Genomic DNA, 18,154 nt, shown 5'->3' with positions numbered 1-18,154 from the left:
TCTGTCTGTCTGTCTGTCTGTCTGTCTGTCTGTATGTCTGTATGTATGTATGTATGTATGTATGTATGTATGTACAGTCTGTCTGTCTGTCTGGCACTATGAAAATAGACTGACCCCAGGGTGACCAGTGTGTGTGTGTGTGTGTGTGTGTGTGTGTGTGTGTGTGTGTGTGTGTGTGTTCACATGTTTGCCTTAGGCCTTCATTTGAATTGTATAATGTAATCAAATGATTGTTCCTGTTCCATCCTGTATTATTCACTGGTTGAAATTCAAAGACGTGTTTGCATCCCCAGGAACTGCAAGGAGTCCATTATGTTGAGCGTTGTCCAGCCCTACCCTGTAAGTATCGACACTTTCACAAAAACAACGTTTCATCTTCAACTCATTTGCAGGCTCACGATCCATCCTCAATCTCTCTTTCCAGTCTCCCAAATCTGCATTCATCAGTGCAGCTAAAAAAGCCAAACTGAAGTCCAATCCGGTCAAAGTTCGCTTCGCAGAAGAGGTCATCATCAATGGCCAGGTCCCAGTAAGTTGGGGTGCGGGGGTTGGTTGAAAAGTGTCTGCCAGCCACAATAATTCATGATCACACTGACCCATATTGAGTTGATTCAGACTTTATTATATTTCTTGTGATTAATTAATTGTATTAGTTTGTGCTGATAGCCCACCAAGACCGCTACACTAACACTACAGTAACTGAGGTGACATTGGTGGTACGTTTTTGGTACACAACCCTGGCTGGAATTGAAAATAATGAGTCAGCCGTGCTGGCTGGAGCTTCATGGTAATGCTGTGGTGTGTGTCCCACGTCCCCCAGAATTCAGTGCAGGACAACGCGATGCTCTTCATGCCAAACGTCCTGAAGGTCTACCTGGAGAACGGGCAGACCAAGTCGTTCCGCTTCGACACCAGCACATCCATCAAGGTTAGAAGAGATTAGTACTGTGCCCACAGCATGCTCAATTCAATGAGAGAAAGAGAGAAAATGGCATATGGCAAAGTGGCTCAACCTTGAAATTCATTCTGACTTCTAGCCCTCGATGTCAGGCAGGTGAGGTGCAGGACGGCAAACGAAACTCAACTTTAGTTTTTGTTGTTTTAGCATTTGCTGCTGACTTGCCCTGCCCTTCTTAAAGCAGCTCAAAGTAGTAGGCTAACATGGATGTGTTTTTTTTTGTGTGCATCATCTATAATTTCCTATGTGCCAGGATGTGATCATGACGCTCCAGGAGAAGCTGTCCATCAGGTGCATCGAACACTTCTCCCTGATGCTGGAGCAGCGAACGGAGGGCTCTGCCAGCAAGCTGCTCCTCCTGCACGAGCAGGAGATGCTAACTCAGGTAAAGTCCCCTGGACAGCGGAGCGCTCGCTCTATAAGGACACTTTACTGGTATTGATCCCGCAGTGTCCCTGTGGACAGTAGAGGCCACTACGGACAGGACATGCCGAGAAGGACGCTCCCCTGATTAGTATTCAGGGTCCGACGTTAAACGCAGCACCGTTTATCAGGTCCGGCGCAGCGGGGGCAACGAGGGCGACGACTCTCAGCGTTTTTAAGGAAGGTGAGAGATCACCGGAGGACACCCTTAATATTCCCCCCCTGGCGTCCGGCTCCGAGTCCACACTCGCTTACACCGGCAGTAGCGGGTTCATCCTTCCTCAGGAGAAGGGCTCTTTAATCGGTTTTGTATTTTCAAAGCGTAGCACTTTTCCCCAATCCTCCTGAATGGCGCAGTCGAGGCGACGACATGTGACGTTCCTCTTGGACGGGGCTCGAATTAATTCCTCCGCGCTAAAGGCTGAGTAGCTTTCAAGGAGAACAAGCACGTTCCTCTGAACTGTTTCAGTCTTCTCTCCGTTGCGCTGACCTTGTCCACAGCAGTTGAAGTCACACGGTTTACTTTCTTCAATATGTCCACATAAAGCAACCCGGATCTTCCATTTAAAAACCTTACGTTTCAGTCAGTCTACATGGATCAAAGAGCCGCTTTCTATTCTCATAGCTGTTCTCTCCTCCTCCTCCTCCTCCTGCTCCTCCTTCTCCTCCTGCTCCTGCTGGCCCCTCCCCTCCCAGGTGACCCAGAGACCGGGTTCTGATCAGATGAAATGCTTCTTCAGAATCAGCTTCGTCCCCAAAGACCCCGTGGACCTGCTTCGGAGGGACGCCATGGCGTTTGAATACCTGTTTGTTCAGGTGAGCACCCCCGAACACTCAAAGTGTTCTCAACGTGAGTTCGCTCTGTATGAACGCGTCTGCTGAATAACTGAAATATCCATGCCAGATCTTATAATGACATAACGCCTGCTGTATAAAACACATCCTAAATGTTGCTGCTGACGAATATGCTGATTCCTATGGTTTTAGTAGGATTAGCGGAGTGGTTGAGGATTGGAAATGAAACAGCTGTCACTTCACAAGCAATCAGGGACGACCTTGACCTCCTCCCCCTACCTCGTTAAACCGGGTCCTGTCCCTGTCTCTAACTGTCCTGTGTGGTTGTGGGTTCTGTCCCTGTCTCTAACTGTCCTGTGTGGTTGTGGGTCCTGTCCCTGTCTCTAACTGTCCCATGTGGTTGTGGGTCCTGTCCCCGTCTCTAACTGTCCCGTGTGGTTGTGGGTCCTGTCCCCGCCTCTAACTGTCCCATGTGGCGCTCCGTAGAGCTGTAACGACGTGGTCCGGGAGCGGTTCGGCCCGGAGCTGAAGTACGACGCCGCGCTGCGCCTCGCCGCCCTGCAAATGTACATCCTCACCGTGACGACCAGGCACACGCAGAAGGTCTCGCTCAAGTTAATCCAGTGAGTGAATCATCCGCGCCCTGCAGGAGCTAGCAGCTCAGACAGGGACCCTGGAGAATACCATATCCCTGGATAATATACACCTGTATCAGTATCTCTGGTATAGATACAAAGAGCTATACTATACATGGCTTAAGGCCAAATCAAGGTTCATTTTTATTTGTTATATGCACAGAAATACAGGGCAAAACATGCAGTGAAATGAAAGTCTTGTTGGGACTTGTAGCTCGGTAGAAGTTGTTCCTTTACCAGTGACTTGGAGTCGTCTCTTTCATCGTCTAGAACCTTAACCCCGAGTCAACGGAAGAGTATAAGTGCTGAGCACAGTCCGTAGGGAGTGCAGATAAAAGGGTAACCTTGAATAAGAGCCGTTCTCCCCCCTCCCAGGAAAGAGTGTGGCCTGGCGCTCTTCCTGCCTGCTGCCGTGATGTCCAGCATGAAGGAGAAGAACATAAAGAAGGCCCTGACGCACATCCTGAAGACCAACCACAACCTGGTGCCTCCGGGGAAGAAGGTCTCTTTGTCCTTTTCATTCACTCTCCTCCGCTCCTCCCCGGGAACAAGAGTGATTCAGCAAAACCGCCCTCTGATCAACTTCCCAGCTGTCCCTGTTTCACACTCATTCGTGCACCATCAGCTACTGTACCTGTACTGTACTTGAGATCCTAGTTGAGGAGGGGGGGGATTCTAATTGAAATGTTCCTTGTGGTCTCTCTCCTGGCAGCTGACTGCTCTCCAGGCGAAGGTGCATTACCTGAGGTACCTCAGTGAACTCAGACTGTACGGAGGAAGAGAGTTCAAATCCATACTTCTGGTGAGGCCGTGTGCTTGATCTCTGTCAATGGTTGATGTTACATAAAATCACTCATATAAATCTTTCACACATACAGTGCAAACTGTACTTAATGGACTCTCTCTTTTACTCTCTTTTCTTTTTTTCATATGCTCTCTGACACACCACACACACACGCACACAACCCCCCGCCCCACACACACACACACACACACGCATACACACCACACACACACACACACCACACACGCACACACACACACCACACACACACACACACACACACACACCACACACACAGCAGGGTGAGAGGCGGACGGAGGTCATCTTGCTGGTGGGGCCCAGGTACGGCATCAGTCACGTGATCAACACCAAGACACACCTGGTGGCCCTGCTGGCCGACTTCAGTCACGTCAACCGCATCGAGATCCTGACCGAGGACGACGCCAACGTCCGTCTGGAGCTCCACGTCCTCGACGTCAGGGTGAGAGAGACCGGCCCGTCAGGGGGAGAGAGACCGGCCCGTCCGGTGAGAGAGACCGGCCCGTCAGGGTGAGAGAGACAGGGCCCGTCAGAGTGAGAGAGACCGGGCCCGTCAAGGTGAGAGAGACTGGCCCGTCAGGGTGAGAGAGCGGGCCCGTCAGGGTGAGAGAGACCAGGCCCGTCAGGGTGAGAGAGCCCGGGCCCGTCAGAGTGAGAGAGACCGGCCCGTCAGGGTGAGAGAGACCAGGCCCGTCAAGGTGAGAGAGACCGGGCCCGTCAGAGTGAGAGAGACCGGCCCGTCAGGGTGAGAGAGACAGGGCCCGTCAGGGTGAGAGAGACCGGCTCGTCAGGGTGAGAGAGACCAGGCCCGTCAGGGTGAGAGAGACCGGGCCCGTCAGAGTGAGAGAGACCGGCCCTACAGGGTGAGAGAGACAGGGCCTGTCAGGGTGAGAGAGACAGGGCCCGTCAGGGTGAGAGAGACCGGCCCGTCAGGGTGAGAGAGACCGGGCCCATCAGGGTGGGAGAGACCGGCCCGTTATGGTGAGAGAGACCGGTCCGTCAGGGTGAGAGAGACCGGGCCCGTCAGGGTGAGAGAGACCGGCCCATCAGGGTGGGAGAGACCGGGCCCGTCAGGGTGAGAGAGACCAGGCCCATCAGGGTGAGAGAGACCAGGCCCATCAGGGTGAGAGAGACCGGCCCATCAGGGTGGGAGAGACCGGGCCCGTCAGGGTGAGAGAGACCAGGCCCATCAGGGTGAGAGAGACCAGGCCCATCAGGGTGAGAGAGACCGGGCCCGTCAGGGTGAGAGAGACAGGGCCTGTCAGGGTGAGAGAGACAGGGCCCGTCAGGGGGAGAGAGACCAGGCCTGTCAGAGACCAGGCCCATCAGGGTGAGAGAGACCAGCCCATCAGGGTGGGAGAGACCAGGCCCGTCTGGACCTGACCGGGTTCAAAAGAGCCGGCTGTAGAATGTGTTCAAAACCTCGGCTTTAGGAGAGACAGAGAGAGAAACACACACACACACACACACACACAACGCACAACGAACAAACCCGTATAAGCCGTAACTGTAAAGATTCAAACAAATTGAAAATGAGTAGATTTACAACAGAGCACCCTGCTCCTGCTCAAATATATATTGATTGCCTGATGGTCTTTGGGCCGGTTTCACAGACAAGGCACTACGGTAGTCTCAGAGCAAAATGCAGTTTGAGCTGGCTCAACTCTAAGTCACTTGCACAGACTTATCTGAAAATAGTCGTAGATATACTGTAGTTTGTTCTGGATTAAAAAAAGCCGATTGCAAGAGGGTGGATCGGAGCTACTCTGGGACTAAATTGAAGCTTGAATTAATCCTTCAAAGCGGCAGGTTTAACTTCTGCTTAATATTGTTTGTGAAAGGAAGCACAGACTGTTTGGGAGCATGGAGTATTTGGAATATCTAAATGAAAACCAATATGCACTACAATATACACTACTACTGCCAGACAGACGAGTACTTGTGGATAGGGGAGTAATCCATTGAATTTTTAGATTAAATAACTTTCCGAGATCTCTTTCGTACGCATAAAGAAAATGCACCAGGGGTAATTGCTTTGCTTGAGCCGAGAACTTTCCTCTCTGTCTCAAAGAGGAAGGCCTGAACCCAGTTCTCTCCAAGTTCATGATCAATTTGAGTTTCTTGGCATCTAGACCCTTTCGTCGTGAAACTGGTGATTTGTGTGGTGTCAGTGAAGCAGCTGCATGTAGAACAGTTCACAATGTCGCAGTGCCATTTGTGAACTGAGAAGTCAGTACATTAAATCCCCTGATGCTGCTGAGCAAGCCAACTATTAAGTGTGATTCTATGAATAAGGGCACTTCCCAGAGTAATTGGCTGTATAGATGGATGTCATGTTGCCATCAAGTGTCCATCAACTCCTGATGCTGAGAAGTACAGGACGCATAAGAACTGGTTTTCCATCAATGTTCAGGGTCTATGCACTCCCAATTTAGAGTTTTACAACACTGTTTCCCGTTGGAAAGGTGCAACACATGATTCAAGGATTTTTCTCAACTCTTCATTGTGTGCTCAGTTTGAGAGAGGACAACACAGTGGGCTAATATACTAGGTGACAGTGGATGTGGTCAGAGTACCTATTTATTCACCTCATACCTCCATCGCACAACAGCTGAGCAGCACAGATAGAAACAGAAACAGAGCTCGTGTTCGCACTAGAGGGATGGTCGAGCGTATGTGTGGAGTGTGGAAAAATAGATTTCAGTGTTTACGCAATACACTTTGTTTTGAGCCCAGAAGATGCTGCAAGGTGATCATTGCTACAGCTGTGCTGCACAGCTACCTGGAGCAGCGTGGCTGTCCTGATCATCCAATGGAAGATCAGGATGATGCAGGTGTGGCCATGCTGGCGGCAGCAATAACCAACGAGGACTTGAACACAGAGCTGCTTTCACACTGAAGCACTTCAGTTAGACAAAGATGCATTCAACCATGTAGTGTATTGATTATGGCTTATTTTTTGCTTTAATAGTGTTTGCTGTGTACATGTGAATGTGTGTACATGTACATGTGTAATGTGAATAGTGTGCAGCAAAATTAAATGAGGAACTCAACAAAGGCTGATCTAAAATATAGTTTGTGGTGACTACAATAGTCACACTCTTGCCAAATGAGAAAACATGTATTTTCACAATTTATTTCATCACCTTGTTCAGCGTAGCCGTCTCATGCTTGTTCAGCGTAGCCGTCTCATGCTTCTTTCGTTGAGCGGCTCTCTTCTAATTTCATATCCAATTCAACCTGTAGAATTCTCATTTCCATGAGATGCTCTTCTTTCAGATATGTCATTTTCTGCTCATGAAATTCTAATGCTAACCTTTCATGCATGGACTGTTTTGGGTCTCTGCTGGAAGGTGGAGGCAGCGTCTTCTCTCTGGGATGCCGGACCAGATGTGGCCCCCTCCACATCTGGTCCGGCATCCCGGAGAGAAGACGCTCCACAGACGGCTCTGGCTCTTCCAACAGGATAAGAGTCGTTTCCTCTGGGAAAAGAACTCTGTTAAACACAAACTCATGTGGTCCTTAGAATGAAATAAAAATAAAGATAGACAGACAGTGGAATATATGTACAGAAGGAGGTAACTGATTCACTTTCTTTGGTAGATTTACCATTAAATGGTAAATCTACCAAAGCATTAGTTCCATTGCGTAACGGTCTGTTGGTTACATTACGGTTTTAATTAAGTTGTAGAAACATCTCAAGTAAATCTACAAAATGTTGTGCTCAGTTCTTCATGTCCACTGTCCAGATTTTCATCGTCTGGTACACCATCCAGGGGTTGCTGGTCCTCTATTATTCCAGACAACAAGTCACCCAATCCATCTGTCTTGTCTTTACTTGGTGGTGGTCTTCCACCAGTATACATCGCTGTCTTCTGGCCTCTGCATTCTTTTTTTTTCAAATCTACTTTGACGTTCTTCCACAGAGTCTATGAAGGCAGATATCATTCAATAGTAACACTGTCACAAAACTACATGACATCTGCGATATACTGATCATAATGGACGTATCTTATCTGCAGTTGCTGTACTGCTCTTGTGGTTATATTTTCGTTTGCATTGAATTCACTGCAAATGGCCGCCCAAGCACTCCTCTTCTTATGCTCAATAGCAGCAATACGGCTCTTACTTTCAATAACAGCATGATTTGCCACAATTTGTTTTAGTAGAGTTTTTTTATACTCACTATAGTTTTTTGAGTGTATTCTTTTAGCTTCAGACATTGTTTGGTGTCAAAGTTCACTCCAGCAATGCTGTCCTTAATTCCATCCCAGGTTTTTATGAGCACGATTAGGCCAACAGGCTGGGCTCCCTCTTAATGTAATGAGCCTTGACCCAAGGGTTCTCATTGAGGCTTACTCCAGGACTCAGTCTCAGACTAACTAAAACTGATTTAAGCCACGTTCATGCAAGCCACTTAAATGTCCAAGTTCAGTGTAACTGCTTTAGCCACTGACCGCTACCGCTACTATTAATGTTATGGAAGCTGCTGCTAGTTGTTGTGAGCTCATGAGCTAACTGGCTATCCCTCTCTTATTGTGCTGGCTTAGCATTGTAAGCATTGGAACTGATGTGTCCAGGCGACAAGACCTATCTTAATTTATCAGACATTATTTCATGTCATTTCAATTCACAGTTATTTCAGTGGCATGACTAGCTTCCGTCCTACCAGTCCTGAACAGAAATAAGCCAGCCCCGCACATAAGCCAGGCTGGACCTGGCCTGGTTATTCTCAATTTTCAGCATTTTGGCACTGGTGATTTTCCTTTGGCTCTGGCTAAAATCTCTTTGGAGGGCGCCAAAAAATCCTCTATGCAGGAAAAACCCTGGTGGTCGCCATGGAGCATCTAATCCAGTTCTGTGTCACGCCAACACTAACTGAGGAAGACGGGGCCTTCAAGTTTGCATGATTCATGATTGTTTTTGATGTTGCTGAAAGAAACATATGATTTGTATGTGTCTGTGTGAGGTACAGTAGACCTATAAGGCCTTTCTCAGATTTGTTAGAATATAGCCTAGGCCTGCAGTTTCAACACTGTGCTTTACGCATGGTAACTCACCCCAAAAGAGACCAGTTTAAAAAACACAGAACCACATCTGGATACCCTAAAGCATTTTAGTCCCTCACTGGGCACAACCATTGCTGTCCATAATCTGGGCATTACAATAACATTCAGAACGAGACCTAGGACTAGTCTATTGACTGCAGGCATAGACCTACTGCATATAGAAAATAGATTAGAATAACATAGTTATATAATAATAATAATAATAATAATAATAACAACAATTATTATTATTATTATTATTATTATTATTATTATTATTATTATAACATAGAATAGCAAAACAAAATATAATAGAATCGAATAGAATTGACTGGTAACAAAATGACACATTTTTATAGCATAACCTACAAATCAGCTAGGCCATGAAGCCCAAGGCAGTCAATATGGCTAAAAGACACATCATTTTTAGGTTTACATAATATCTGTGAGCTGTTAAGGATCTGTTTCATAAATAATATAACAAAATATAAATGTATTAAGACTGTGTTTACTATTGTGAAATAACGACAGGCCTACATTTTACACAGTGATCTGACAGGTGTGTGAAAACCTGGCGGAAGCAGTTTTAATAAAGTATGTGAATGAATTTGATTTCAGTAATGTCAAATAAGAAACATTTCTTAAAATGGATATCTCGCAACCAAACTCTTCATAATAATATATAATCATTAACTCTCATCTGTGAGCTGTGATCAGCAGAGAAACATGTATTAGGCTACATGCAAACTGAAGGCACACAAAAAACATTCGTGGCAAAGACCTGGGAGAACAAGCCTTTGGTGGGACAACTTTGTGAATGGCTCAAGCATAGATAGAAGGAAAACTTCTGTAGGCCATGTCCAAAGCATGTTGCCTGCTGGCCTGGCATGCATAGGCCTAGCCCACTACAGCGTTTTCAATCATTTTTGCGGATCCATGTGAACGCGGATCCTTATCACAATACTGTTGTGTGAACGCGGAAGTTTTGTAAAACGCAAAAGAAAAACTTTCCCGTTTTGGAAAATTGGTTGTCGTGTAAACCGGCGGTCTTGTCAGTGAAACCGGCCCTTATGTTGCCTTGTGTGTTTGTTCACAGCCGATCACGTTGATCATGGAGTCCAGCGACGCCATGAACCTGGCTTGTCTGACAGCAGGGTACTACCGCCTCCTAGTGGACGCTCGACGCTCCATCTTCAACATGTCCCACAGCAGCAGCACTGCGGGAGACGACCTGGGTATGTGTGTGCTTATAGATCAACTGACTATACATTGATGTAACCTAAATTAAAATGTTGTTTTATCAACTGATTTCAAAGCACTACTTCAATTTACCATGACCTGGTCTTTTATTGTTAAGTGTCTGAATGAGCTCTCCTGACTAGAGACAGACAGACAGACAGACAGACAGACAGACAGACAGACAGACAGACAGACAGACAGACAGACAGACAGACAGACAGACAGACAGACTGACTGACTGACTGACTGACTGACTGACTGACTGACTGACTGACTGACTGACTGACTGACTGACTGACTGACTCCCCTATGGGCACATTTGGCATTTCAGCAGTAGAATTACAGCAAGGTTAAAAAAAAAAAAGACTCGATACAGAGTAGTAGCATAAAAACGAGGAAGAGCAGGGCCTATACAGTGAAGAACAGGGCCTATATACAGTGAAGAACAGGGCCTATATACAGTGAAGAACAGGGTCTATATACAGTGAAGAACAAGGCTTATATACATTGAAGAACAGGGTCTATATACAGTGAAGAACAGGGTCTATATACAGTAAGGAACAAGGCTTATATACAGTGAAGAACAGGGCCTATATACAGTGAAGAACAGGGCCTATATACAGTGAAGAACAGGGTCTATATACAGTGAAGAACAAGGCTTATATACAGTGAAGAACAGGGCCTATATACAGTGAAGAACAGGGTCTATATACAGTGAAGAACAGGGTCTATATACAGTGAAGAACAAGGCTTATATACAGTGAAGAACAGGGCCTATATACAGTGAAGAAGAGGGCCTATATACAGTGAAGAACAGGGTCTATATACAGTGAAGAACAGGGTCTATAGTGAAGAACAGGGCCTATATAGGCCTACAGTGAAGAACAGGGCCTATATACAGTGAAGAACAGGGCCTATATACAGTGAAGAACAGGGCCTATATACAGTGAAGCCGGAAAGTCCGCACACCCCTTTCACCTTATCCACGTTTTCTGACGTTATACTTATTCTACAACAGATTGAGTTAATTTTTTGTCTCAAGATTCTAACAAAATAGCCCATAATGACAAAGTGAAAACAGGTTTTTAGACATTTGTGCTAATTTATTAAAAATCTAAATGAAAAATATCGTACACAAGTGGGCACACCCTTTGATATGACACCCAAGTGAGTTGAGGTGCATTTTGTTTCCACTGATACTGCTTGAGATGTTTCTACAACTTAATTAAAACCGTAATGTAACCAACAGACCGTTACGCTATGGAACTAATGCTTTTACAGGCAGTAATAATTGGTGCAGTAATATTTCATATAGAACGGTAAAGAGGTTTTGCCCGTGGTATATTTAATTGACCACGAGAGGCAGTGGGTTACAGGGGATTTTACCACAGCTAAGGAGCGTTGTTAGGCCCGACGCGATTGAGTGGTCAATTGCTTTTCTACAACGGTTACTACATATATATATTCACAAAAAACACCCAGTAGTAACATTCAATCATTTATTTACTGATCATTCTTATCATTTTAGTATTTACAAAATCTTCCGCAATAGGCTATAGGCTAGTTCTGAATTAAATGGTTGCCAGGCAACATAGGCTATCTCGCCTATTTGGGTTGGCCTTGTTCACATAAACAATAAGGCATAATTCGGGTTGTTCACGTTTATTTGAATATTTCCAGCTATGGTGCAGTTATTAAAACAGTTCTCCAGAGCACTCGTTTTTGCTGGTGGGGTGTAGAAGTGTTGGAGTCGGACTGATGAGTGCGTTTTTGTAATAGGATACGAAAAAGGCGAGGTTGCTGCTAGTGGTTGCTACGCAAAGCATAGCCCACCGCTTGATTTTATCAATGGCCTCGTCAATGAGATTGACGGCGCATTAATACTAATTGTTATGCAGTCGCAGCCGTGGGTTACAGATTATTTTACCACGGCTGCTAGCCAATCAGAATAAAGTATCCAAACTCTCCGTTGTAGAATGTAGCATATACAACGGCTCTTAACCAATCAGATTGCGAGCTCGGAACTAGCCAACACCTGCCTATATAAGGTCTCACAGTTGACAGTGCATTTCAGAGCAAACTCCCAGCCATGGGGTCAAAGGAATTATCTGCAGACCTCAGAAACAGGATGGTGTCAAGGCATAGATCTGGAGAGGCGTACGGAAAAATGTCTGCAGCTTTACAGGTCCCAAAGAGCACAGTGGCCACCATCATTCAGAAATGGAAGAAGTCTGGAACCTGAATCCAATTGAACATCTGTGGAAAGAGCTGAATATGTCTGTGTACCAACGCTCCCCATCCAACCTGACAAAAGAGCTGAATATGTCTGTGTACCAACGCTCCCCATCTAACCTGACGGACCTGGGGCCTCATTTATCAAAGAGCGTGTAAATTCAGGTGTAAAAGAGGGCGTACCTCAATGATAAATGAGGCCCCTGGCAAGGATATGCTAAGAGGAATGGACAACATTTACCACAGGTGGACTCCAATTAAGATGTAGAAACATCTCAAGCAGTATCAGTTGAAACAAAATGCACCTCAGCTCACTTTTGGGTGTCATATCAAAAGGTGCGCACACTTGTGTACATATGATATTTAATAAATTACTTAATGTCTAAAAACCTGTTTTCACTTTGTCACTATGGGCTATTTTGTGTTTTTTTGAGACACAAAATTTGGAGACAAAAGATGAACTCCAATCTATTGTAGAATAAGGCTAGCGTAATAAAACATGGAGCAGGTGACAGGGGTGTGTGAGGCTTTCCAGCTTGACTGTACATCCATATGTACAGCATGGTTACAGTATAGAATAAAACATATAACATACATCCAGTGTGTATTAGCTACTCCCCCTAACCTCCTCCTCCCCCTGACCTCCTCCTCCCCGTAACCTCCTCCTTCCCCTGACCTCCTACTCCCCCTGACCTCCTCCTCCCCCTAACCTCCTCCTCCCCCTGACCTCCTCCTCCCCCTAAACTCCTCCTCCCCATAACCTCCTCCTCCCCCTGACCTCCTCCTCCCCCTAACCTCCTACTCCTCCTGACCTCCTCTTTCCCCCTAACCTCCTCCTCCCCCTGACCTCCTCCTCCCCCTAACCTCCTCCTCCCCCTGCCCTCCTCCTCCCCCTGACCTCCTCCTCCCCCTAACCTCCTCCTCCCCCTGACCTCCTCCTCCCCCTAAACTCCTCCTCCCCATAACCTCCTCCTCCCCCTGACCTCCTCCTCCCCCTAACCTCCTACTCCTCCTGACCTCCTCTTTCCCCCTAACCTCCTCCTCCCCCTGACCTCCTCCTCCCCCTAACCTCCTCCTCCCCCTGCCCTCCTCCTCCCCCTGACCTCCTCCTCCCCCTAACCTCCTACTCCTCCTGACCTCCTCTTTCCCCCTAACCTCCTCCTCCCCCTGACCTCCTCCTCCCCCTGCCCTCCTCCTCCCCCTGACCTCCTCCTCCCCCTAACCTCCTCCTCCCCCTGACCTCCTCCTCCCCCTAACCTCCTCCTCCCCCTAACCTCCTCCTCCCCCTGACCTCCTCCTCCCCCTGACCTCCTGCTCAGATGAGGCTGCGCTCCTGAGCGACGGCGTCCCCGCGGCTCTGCCCACAGGCCACGCCCGGCTGCTGGAGTGGCCGTACGGCGTCGCCGCGGGAGACCGCCAGGACCCCGGCGCCGTGCTGGGCTCGGAGGTGGCGCCGCGTAGCGGAGACCCGGCCTGCCCCGACCACGGAGGACAGGAGGACGAGGACGAGGACGACTCCCCCTGCGCCCTGGAGCCCCCCGAGCGCCGGCCTGCCCTGCCCCCGCCCGGCCCCCCCTCCTCCGCCCAGCACAGACCTCAAGACTCCCCGCGCAGCGCCAAGGTCTCTTTCATATTTGGGGACCCGCCCCTGAACACCGTGGACCCCCAGAACCTGGGCTACGAGCGGCTGCTGGACGAGAGCCCCGAGGCGCCGGAGCGGCGTGCAGCGTTCTTGTGCAATGCCGACTCCGGCGCGGACTTCAGGACCCGGGACGCGGCGCCGTTCCAGTACACAGGCCGGCCGCACGTGGTCTATGGCAACATGGCCGCCCGCGACGGTGTGGAGGAGCCGCTGCTGCGCCACCTGTGCTACGCCGACACCACCGACGACGCCGAGGATGAGGACGACGCCAGCTGCGAGGAGGACTCCACCGGGGCAGCGGGGGAGGAGCCTGCGGTCGGCGGCGGCGGCGGTGGGGGCGGGGCCGGGGCAGCCAGCAAGGCCACCTTCCTCGCGCTCTCGGGCTCCACCGACGACATCATCGACCTGACCTCGCTCCCTCCGCCCGAGGGCGACGGCGACGATGAGGAGGACAGCGACGCCCTGCTCCTCTCGCTCAACCTCGCCATCGCGGCCCCGCCCCCCGGGTTCAGGGACAGCTCGGACGAGGAGAGCCCCGAGGGGCGTCGCCCAGGCGCGGCCGGCCAGGACGACGGCGACCACATCCCCGTGTCGCTGATGGACGGCGTGCCTGCTGGCGGCGGGGGGCAGGGCCTGGACAGCGCCGTGGTGGACACCCTGCAGGCCCTGGAGGCGCTGGCCGTGTCAGAGAACAGGCCTCGTCCGCGGCCCGACAGCAACCCAGGTCTCCGGCTGCTACTACTGCCGCCATTGTTCTGCTCTTATCTCAGCACTTACCGATGAACTTGAATATCTTTAGAACTTTAGAAGGATTCCTTTTATTTGTCACATGTAATGTACAGTCACAGTGAAATGTTAATCCATGTCAATCCAAGATTATGCTACAGATAAACTCTAATACTCAATTACAAATTACAAATTACAAATTACAAATTACAAATTTACAATTTACAAAAATTTTTTTTTTTTCAGCAGCGTTCATTTTGTTTTTGTTCTGCTTCCCGTAGGTGTGTTGATCTCTCGAGCGTTTAGCCCCGAGTCGTCCTCCGACTCGGGCAACGAGACCAACTCGTCGGAGATGACGGAGATGTCTGAGCAGGCGGCGCTCCTGAAGCTGAGCCAGGGCTCGCTGCGCGTGCTGCTGGCCACCAGGGAGGGCTTCCAGCAGATGCTGGAGGAGAAGACCGAGTTCCCCACCTCCCCCGCCCAGAGGATGCCCCACAGCCCCGCCCCCCAGCAGCCCGCCGGGTCCCAGACTCCCGCCGCGCCTCCCGGCCCCGCCCCCCAACCGGATGCTCTCCCGCCGGCGCCCGAGGAGGCGGGGCCTCAGACCGTGCACCCCTCCTCCGTCAAACGCCCCGGCTCCGCCGGAGGCAAGCGCCCCAAAAAGTGGAGCGAGTCAAACGGGAAGTTCAACACGTTCAGCACGAGGGACGGTCACAGGGGCGGCGGGCGTCCGGACGCGGCGGCGGGCGAGAGGGCGCCGAGGAGGCCGCCCCCGCTGCCGGAGAACTCCATGGCGGAGAACCTGGGCCTGAACAGCCTGCCGAGGGGCCACCGCAGCCTGCCCCGCCCACCGCCGCGCGCCCCCTGCACCCACCCGCCCGAGGCCGCGGGGGACGACGGCGCGCCGCGAGAAGAGGAGCACCCGGCCGCGCCCCCGACCCCGTCGGAGTCCGGGCGGGCGTTGCCTCCGGCGGAGCAGCAGCCTCCCCGGCTCTGCGAGTTCCACCTGGCCAAGCGCATCTCCTCCCTGCACGGCTCGCTGTGCTCCTCCCTGGACGCCGGCGCCGTGCCCCCCGACCCCCCGCCGTGCTGCGCCGACGCCAAACGCCCGCCCTCCGGCCCCTCCTCCTCCGCCTCCTCCCTCCTGAGGATGCTCAGCTACGACGACAAGGCCCCCCACGGCCAAAACGCCGCCCAGGGCCGAGACCCCCACCCCCACGCGGACCCCGCTCTCCTCCGGAAGATGCTGCCCAACATTCACCCCCCCCCGGGGGGCGTGGGGGCGGAGCCGCCGGGCAGGAACCAGAAGATGAAAGAAACCACAGGTACCGCTAGAAGGGGTGACCCTCACAGTGATCTGCATGCCGAGACAGCCTGTTTCAGGGGGGCGGAGCACAAGGAGGGGGGCGTGGCCTATAGGCAGCTGAATAACTACCTGACGGTGCGTGAGATGCAGCGGGGGGGTGGCGGGGGGGCCAAGGACCCTAGGAGGGGTGTAGCCGGTACCCCCCTGCTGATAGAGATGGTTAATAGGGGTAAGGGGAACACCGTTGCCCGATGTCCCTGCATGCCCCCCTCCTCCCTCGTCTTCAGCCCTAACCTAGCGACCCCCGGCACGGCAGCCCCCCGGTACGCCGCCGCCCCCCCCCCCCGGCCGTACAACTCCACCACCCTGCCCGCCAAGCTCAAGAGGAGCGTTGAATTGCATGCTCAGGGGCACGCCGGCGCCGAGAGGAGGAGCTCCCTTTCCGGCCTGGAGGGCGAGCTAGAGCTGGGCGAGCTAGAGCGAGATGATCCCGAGCGCCGCCTCCCGCCCCCGCGCCCGGTGGGGGGCCGCGCCCGCCAGGGGGGAGGGGGTGTGGTCAGCGGGCCCGGCCGCAGGGCGAAGCATGCTGTCCGACTGGCTCATAATCATTCTCTCTGTTTCTCTGCCGCCCCTAGTGTAGCTCCCACAGAGCCGCTGGGGACCTCACTGGGAGCGGGGGACCCTGCGGCTTTTACTACGCAGGCCAAAGCATGCGCCGCCGCCACAAACCTAGCTCCGCCTCCACCGCCGCCACCACCTCCCCCTCCTCTGCCGACGCCAGCCAACACCAGCTCCGGCAATCGCACCGCCGTGCCAAAGCAAGAGATCGCCGCGCAGTACAGACAGAACCACGCCCCGGCCGCCGCGCCGGCGTTCCGCCGCTCCGACAGCCTCCAGCGGGGGCGGGGCCTCCGGCGGAGCTCCAGCAGCGCCGTGGCCGGCTCCGGGAGCACCGATGCGCTGTTGGAACGGACCCGGGCCAGGAGCCAGCTGCAGGGGTCGGCCCAGCAGGGCGAGGCCAGGCTCCAGAAGAGGCCCGCGAGGAAGAGGCTGTCCAAGAGCCTCTCCCAGGGCTCCGTGGCCTCGCACGCCGCCTGCTGGTCGGCCGGGGGCAGGGACAGCCGGCGGGCTTCGCTGGTGTTCCCCCTACAGAAAGACGGCAAACCTCTGAAGGGCCCTCCCAAGATGGACGCCAGCCCCTGGGGGTGCAACGGGCCCTTCAGCTATTGCTTCTTCAAGAGGAGGACCCAGGCGGCGGAGGAGGAGGAGGAGGTGGAGGAGAGGCCCCGGCGCTGTCGCGGGGAGCCGGAGGAGTCGGCGCCCCCCTGCGGTCCGGCCCCGGGGGCCACCGGGGACCAGCTCTACGGGGAGGCCCTCGACAACATGAGTTTCAGCGACCGCCTGGCACGCGTCAACGCGCTCAAGGACCGCATGTACGTCCACCCCGCCGGCTTCGCCGAGGTGCGCCGGGACGCCAGCGAGCTCATCGCCCTGGTCCGCTCCAGCGTGGGGAGGGCCGACCCGGGCCCCCACATGCCGCAGATCCAGGACCTGTCCCAGTACAAGCAGCTGCTCTCCGTGGAGTCCAAGGAGCTGGGCCGTGCGTGCCGGAGGCTGTCCCAGGCCCACGGGAGCCCCGAGGACATGCTGCTGGCCATCACCTGCAGCTTCCAGGTGCTGTGCTGCCTGTCGGAGGCCTGCATGTGTGTGGTCAGGGGCCTGGGGCCCGCGGCCTGCCTGCAGCAGAGGGAGGTGGTGGCCAAGGTGGACGAGGTGGTCATGAACTACATCTGTCTGCTGCGGGCGGCCGAGGCGGCGTGCGTGGGGGCCCCCGGGGAGCACAGCGTCAAGGCCCTGGTCCGTCACTCCAGCACCATGGCCGCCGTCGCCAACACGCTCACGCGCTCCCTCAAAACGCTGCTCAGCAAGTAGCACGGCGCCCGCGGGCATCGTTACATCTGAACGAACAGCAAGCCATAGTCACAAGACTGTTATAAGACGCTGTGAGACAGGAGTTCCCCTTCCTCTTGTGCATAAGTTATTCAACATGTACAATATGTACATACAATATATGAATATATAAAATTGCTGTAGAAATTTTATGAGCTCATTTAGTAGACAGCAATCTGCTCTACCGGATTTACTGTTTGAAATGTGATTTACGATGCAGTCATAGGTTGAAATGTTGAGAGGTTTGATCAATACTATTGACCAACAGTAAGATTGCACTGTATTTACACTGCTTCATATCGTCATTTCTAAATTATTTTGAAATGTTTTTACAAATGGAGAGGAAAGAAATACATTATAAAGTGAAAAAAAATCTG

At 52.0% G+C, this 18,154-nt stretch overlaps 1 protein-coding gene and 1 pseudogene across 2 annotated transcripts in view; both read left to right on the top strand.

Annotated features, from left to right (window-relative positions):
* The window catches only part of LOC311315733 (uncharacterized protein), a gene marked incomplete at both ends in the record, with an annotated part of 41,505 nt that extends 23,746 nt beyond the window's left edge, over window positions 1-17,759 (top strand). The window contains 12 exons of the mRNA XM_084446437.1: window positions 294-339; window positions 425-529; window positions 821-928; window positions 1,212-1,343; window positions 2,078-2,197; window positions 2,663-2,799; window positions 3,187-3,313; window positions 3,524-3,613; window positions 3,894-4,076; window positions 9,779-9,917; window positions 13,521-14,519; window positions 14,803-17,759. Coding sequence (XP_084302563.1) covers window positions 294-339; window positions 425-529; window positions 821-928; window positions 1,212-1,343; window positions 2,078-2,197; window positions 2,663-2,799; window positions 3,187-3,313; window positions 3,524-3,613; window positions 3,894-4,076; window positions 9,779-9,917; window positions 13,521-14,519; window positions 14,803-17,759 — 5,143 coding nt within the window. The remainder of the gene's footprint in view (window positions 1-293; window positions 340-424; window positions 530-820; window positions 929-1,211; window positions 1,344-2,077; window positions 2,198-2,662; window positions 2,800-3,186; window positions 3,314-3,523; window positions 3,614-3,893; window positions 4,077-9,778; window positions 9,918-13,520; window positions 14,520-14,802) is intronic.
* LOC311316231 (putative nuclease HARBI1) lies at window positions 5,498-6,547 on the top strand (annotated as a pseudogene). Its single transcript has one exon. The product of its transcript is annotated as a putative nuclease HARBI1 (transcript).
* Window positions 17,760-18,154: the final 395 nt, after the last annotated feature.

This window comes from Borostomias antarcticus (assembly GCF_949987555.1).
Source record: "Borostomias antarcticus genome assembly, chromosome: 12".
In the NCBI taxonomy this organism is placed as follows: domain Eukaryota; kingdom Metazoa; phylum Chordata; class Actinopteri; order Stomiiformes; family Stomiidae; genus Borostomias; species Borostomias antarcticus.
Note: the sequence above shows the minus strand (reverse complement) of the source record. Positions and strands in the feature narration are given on the sequence as shown.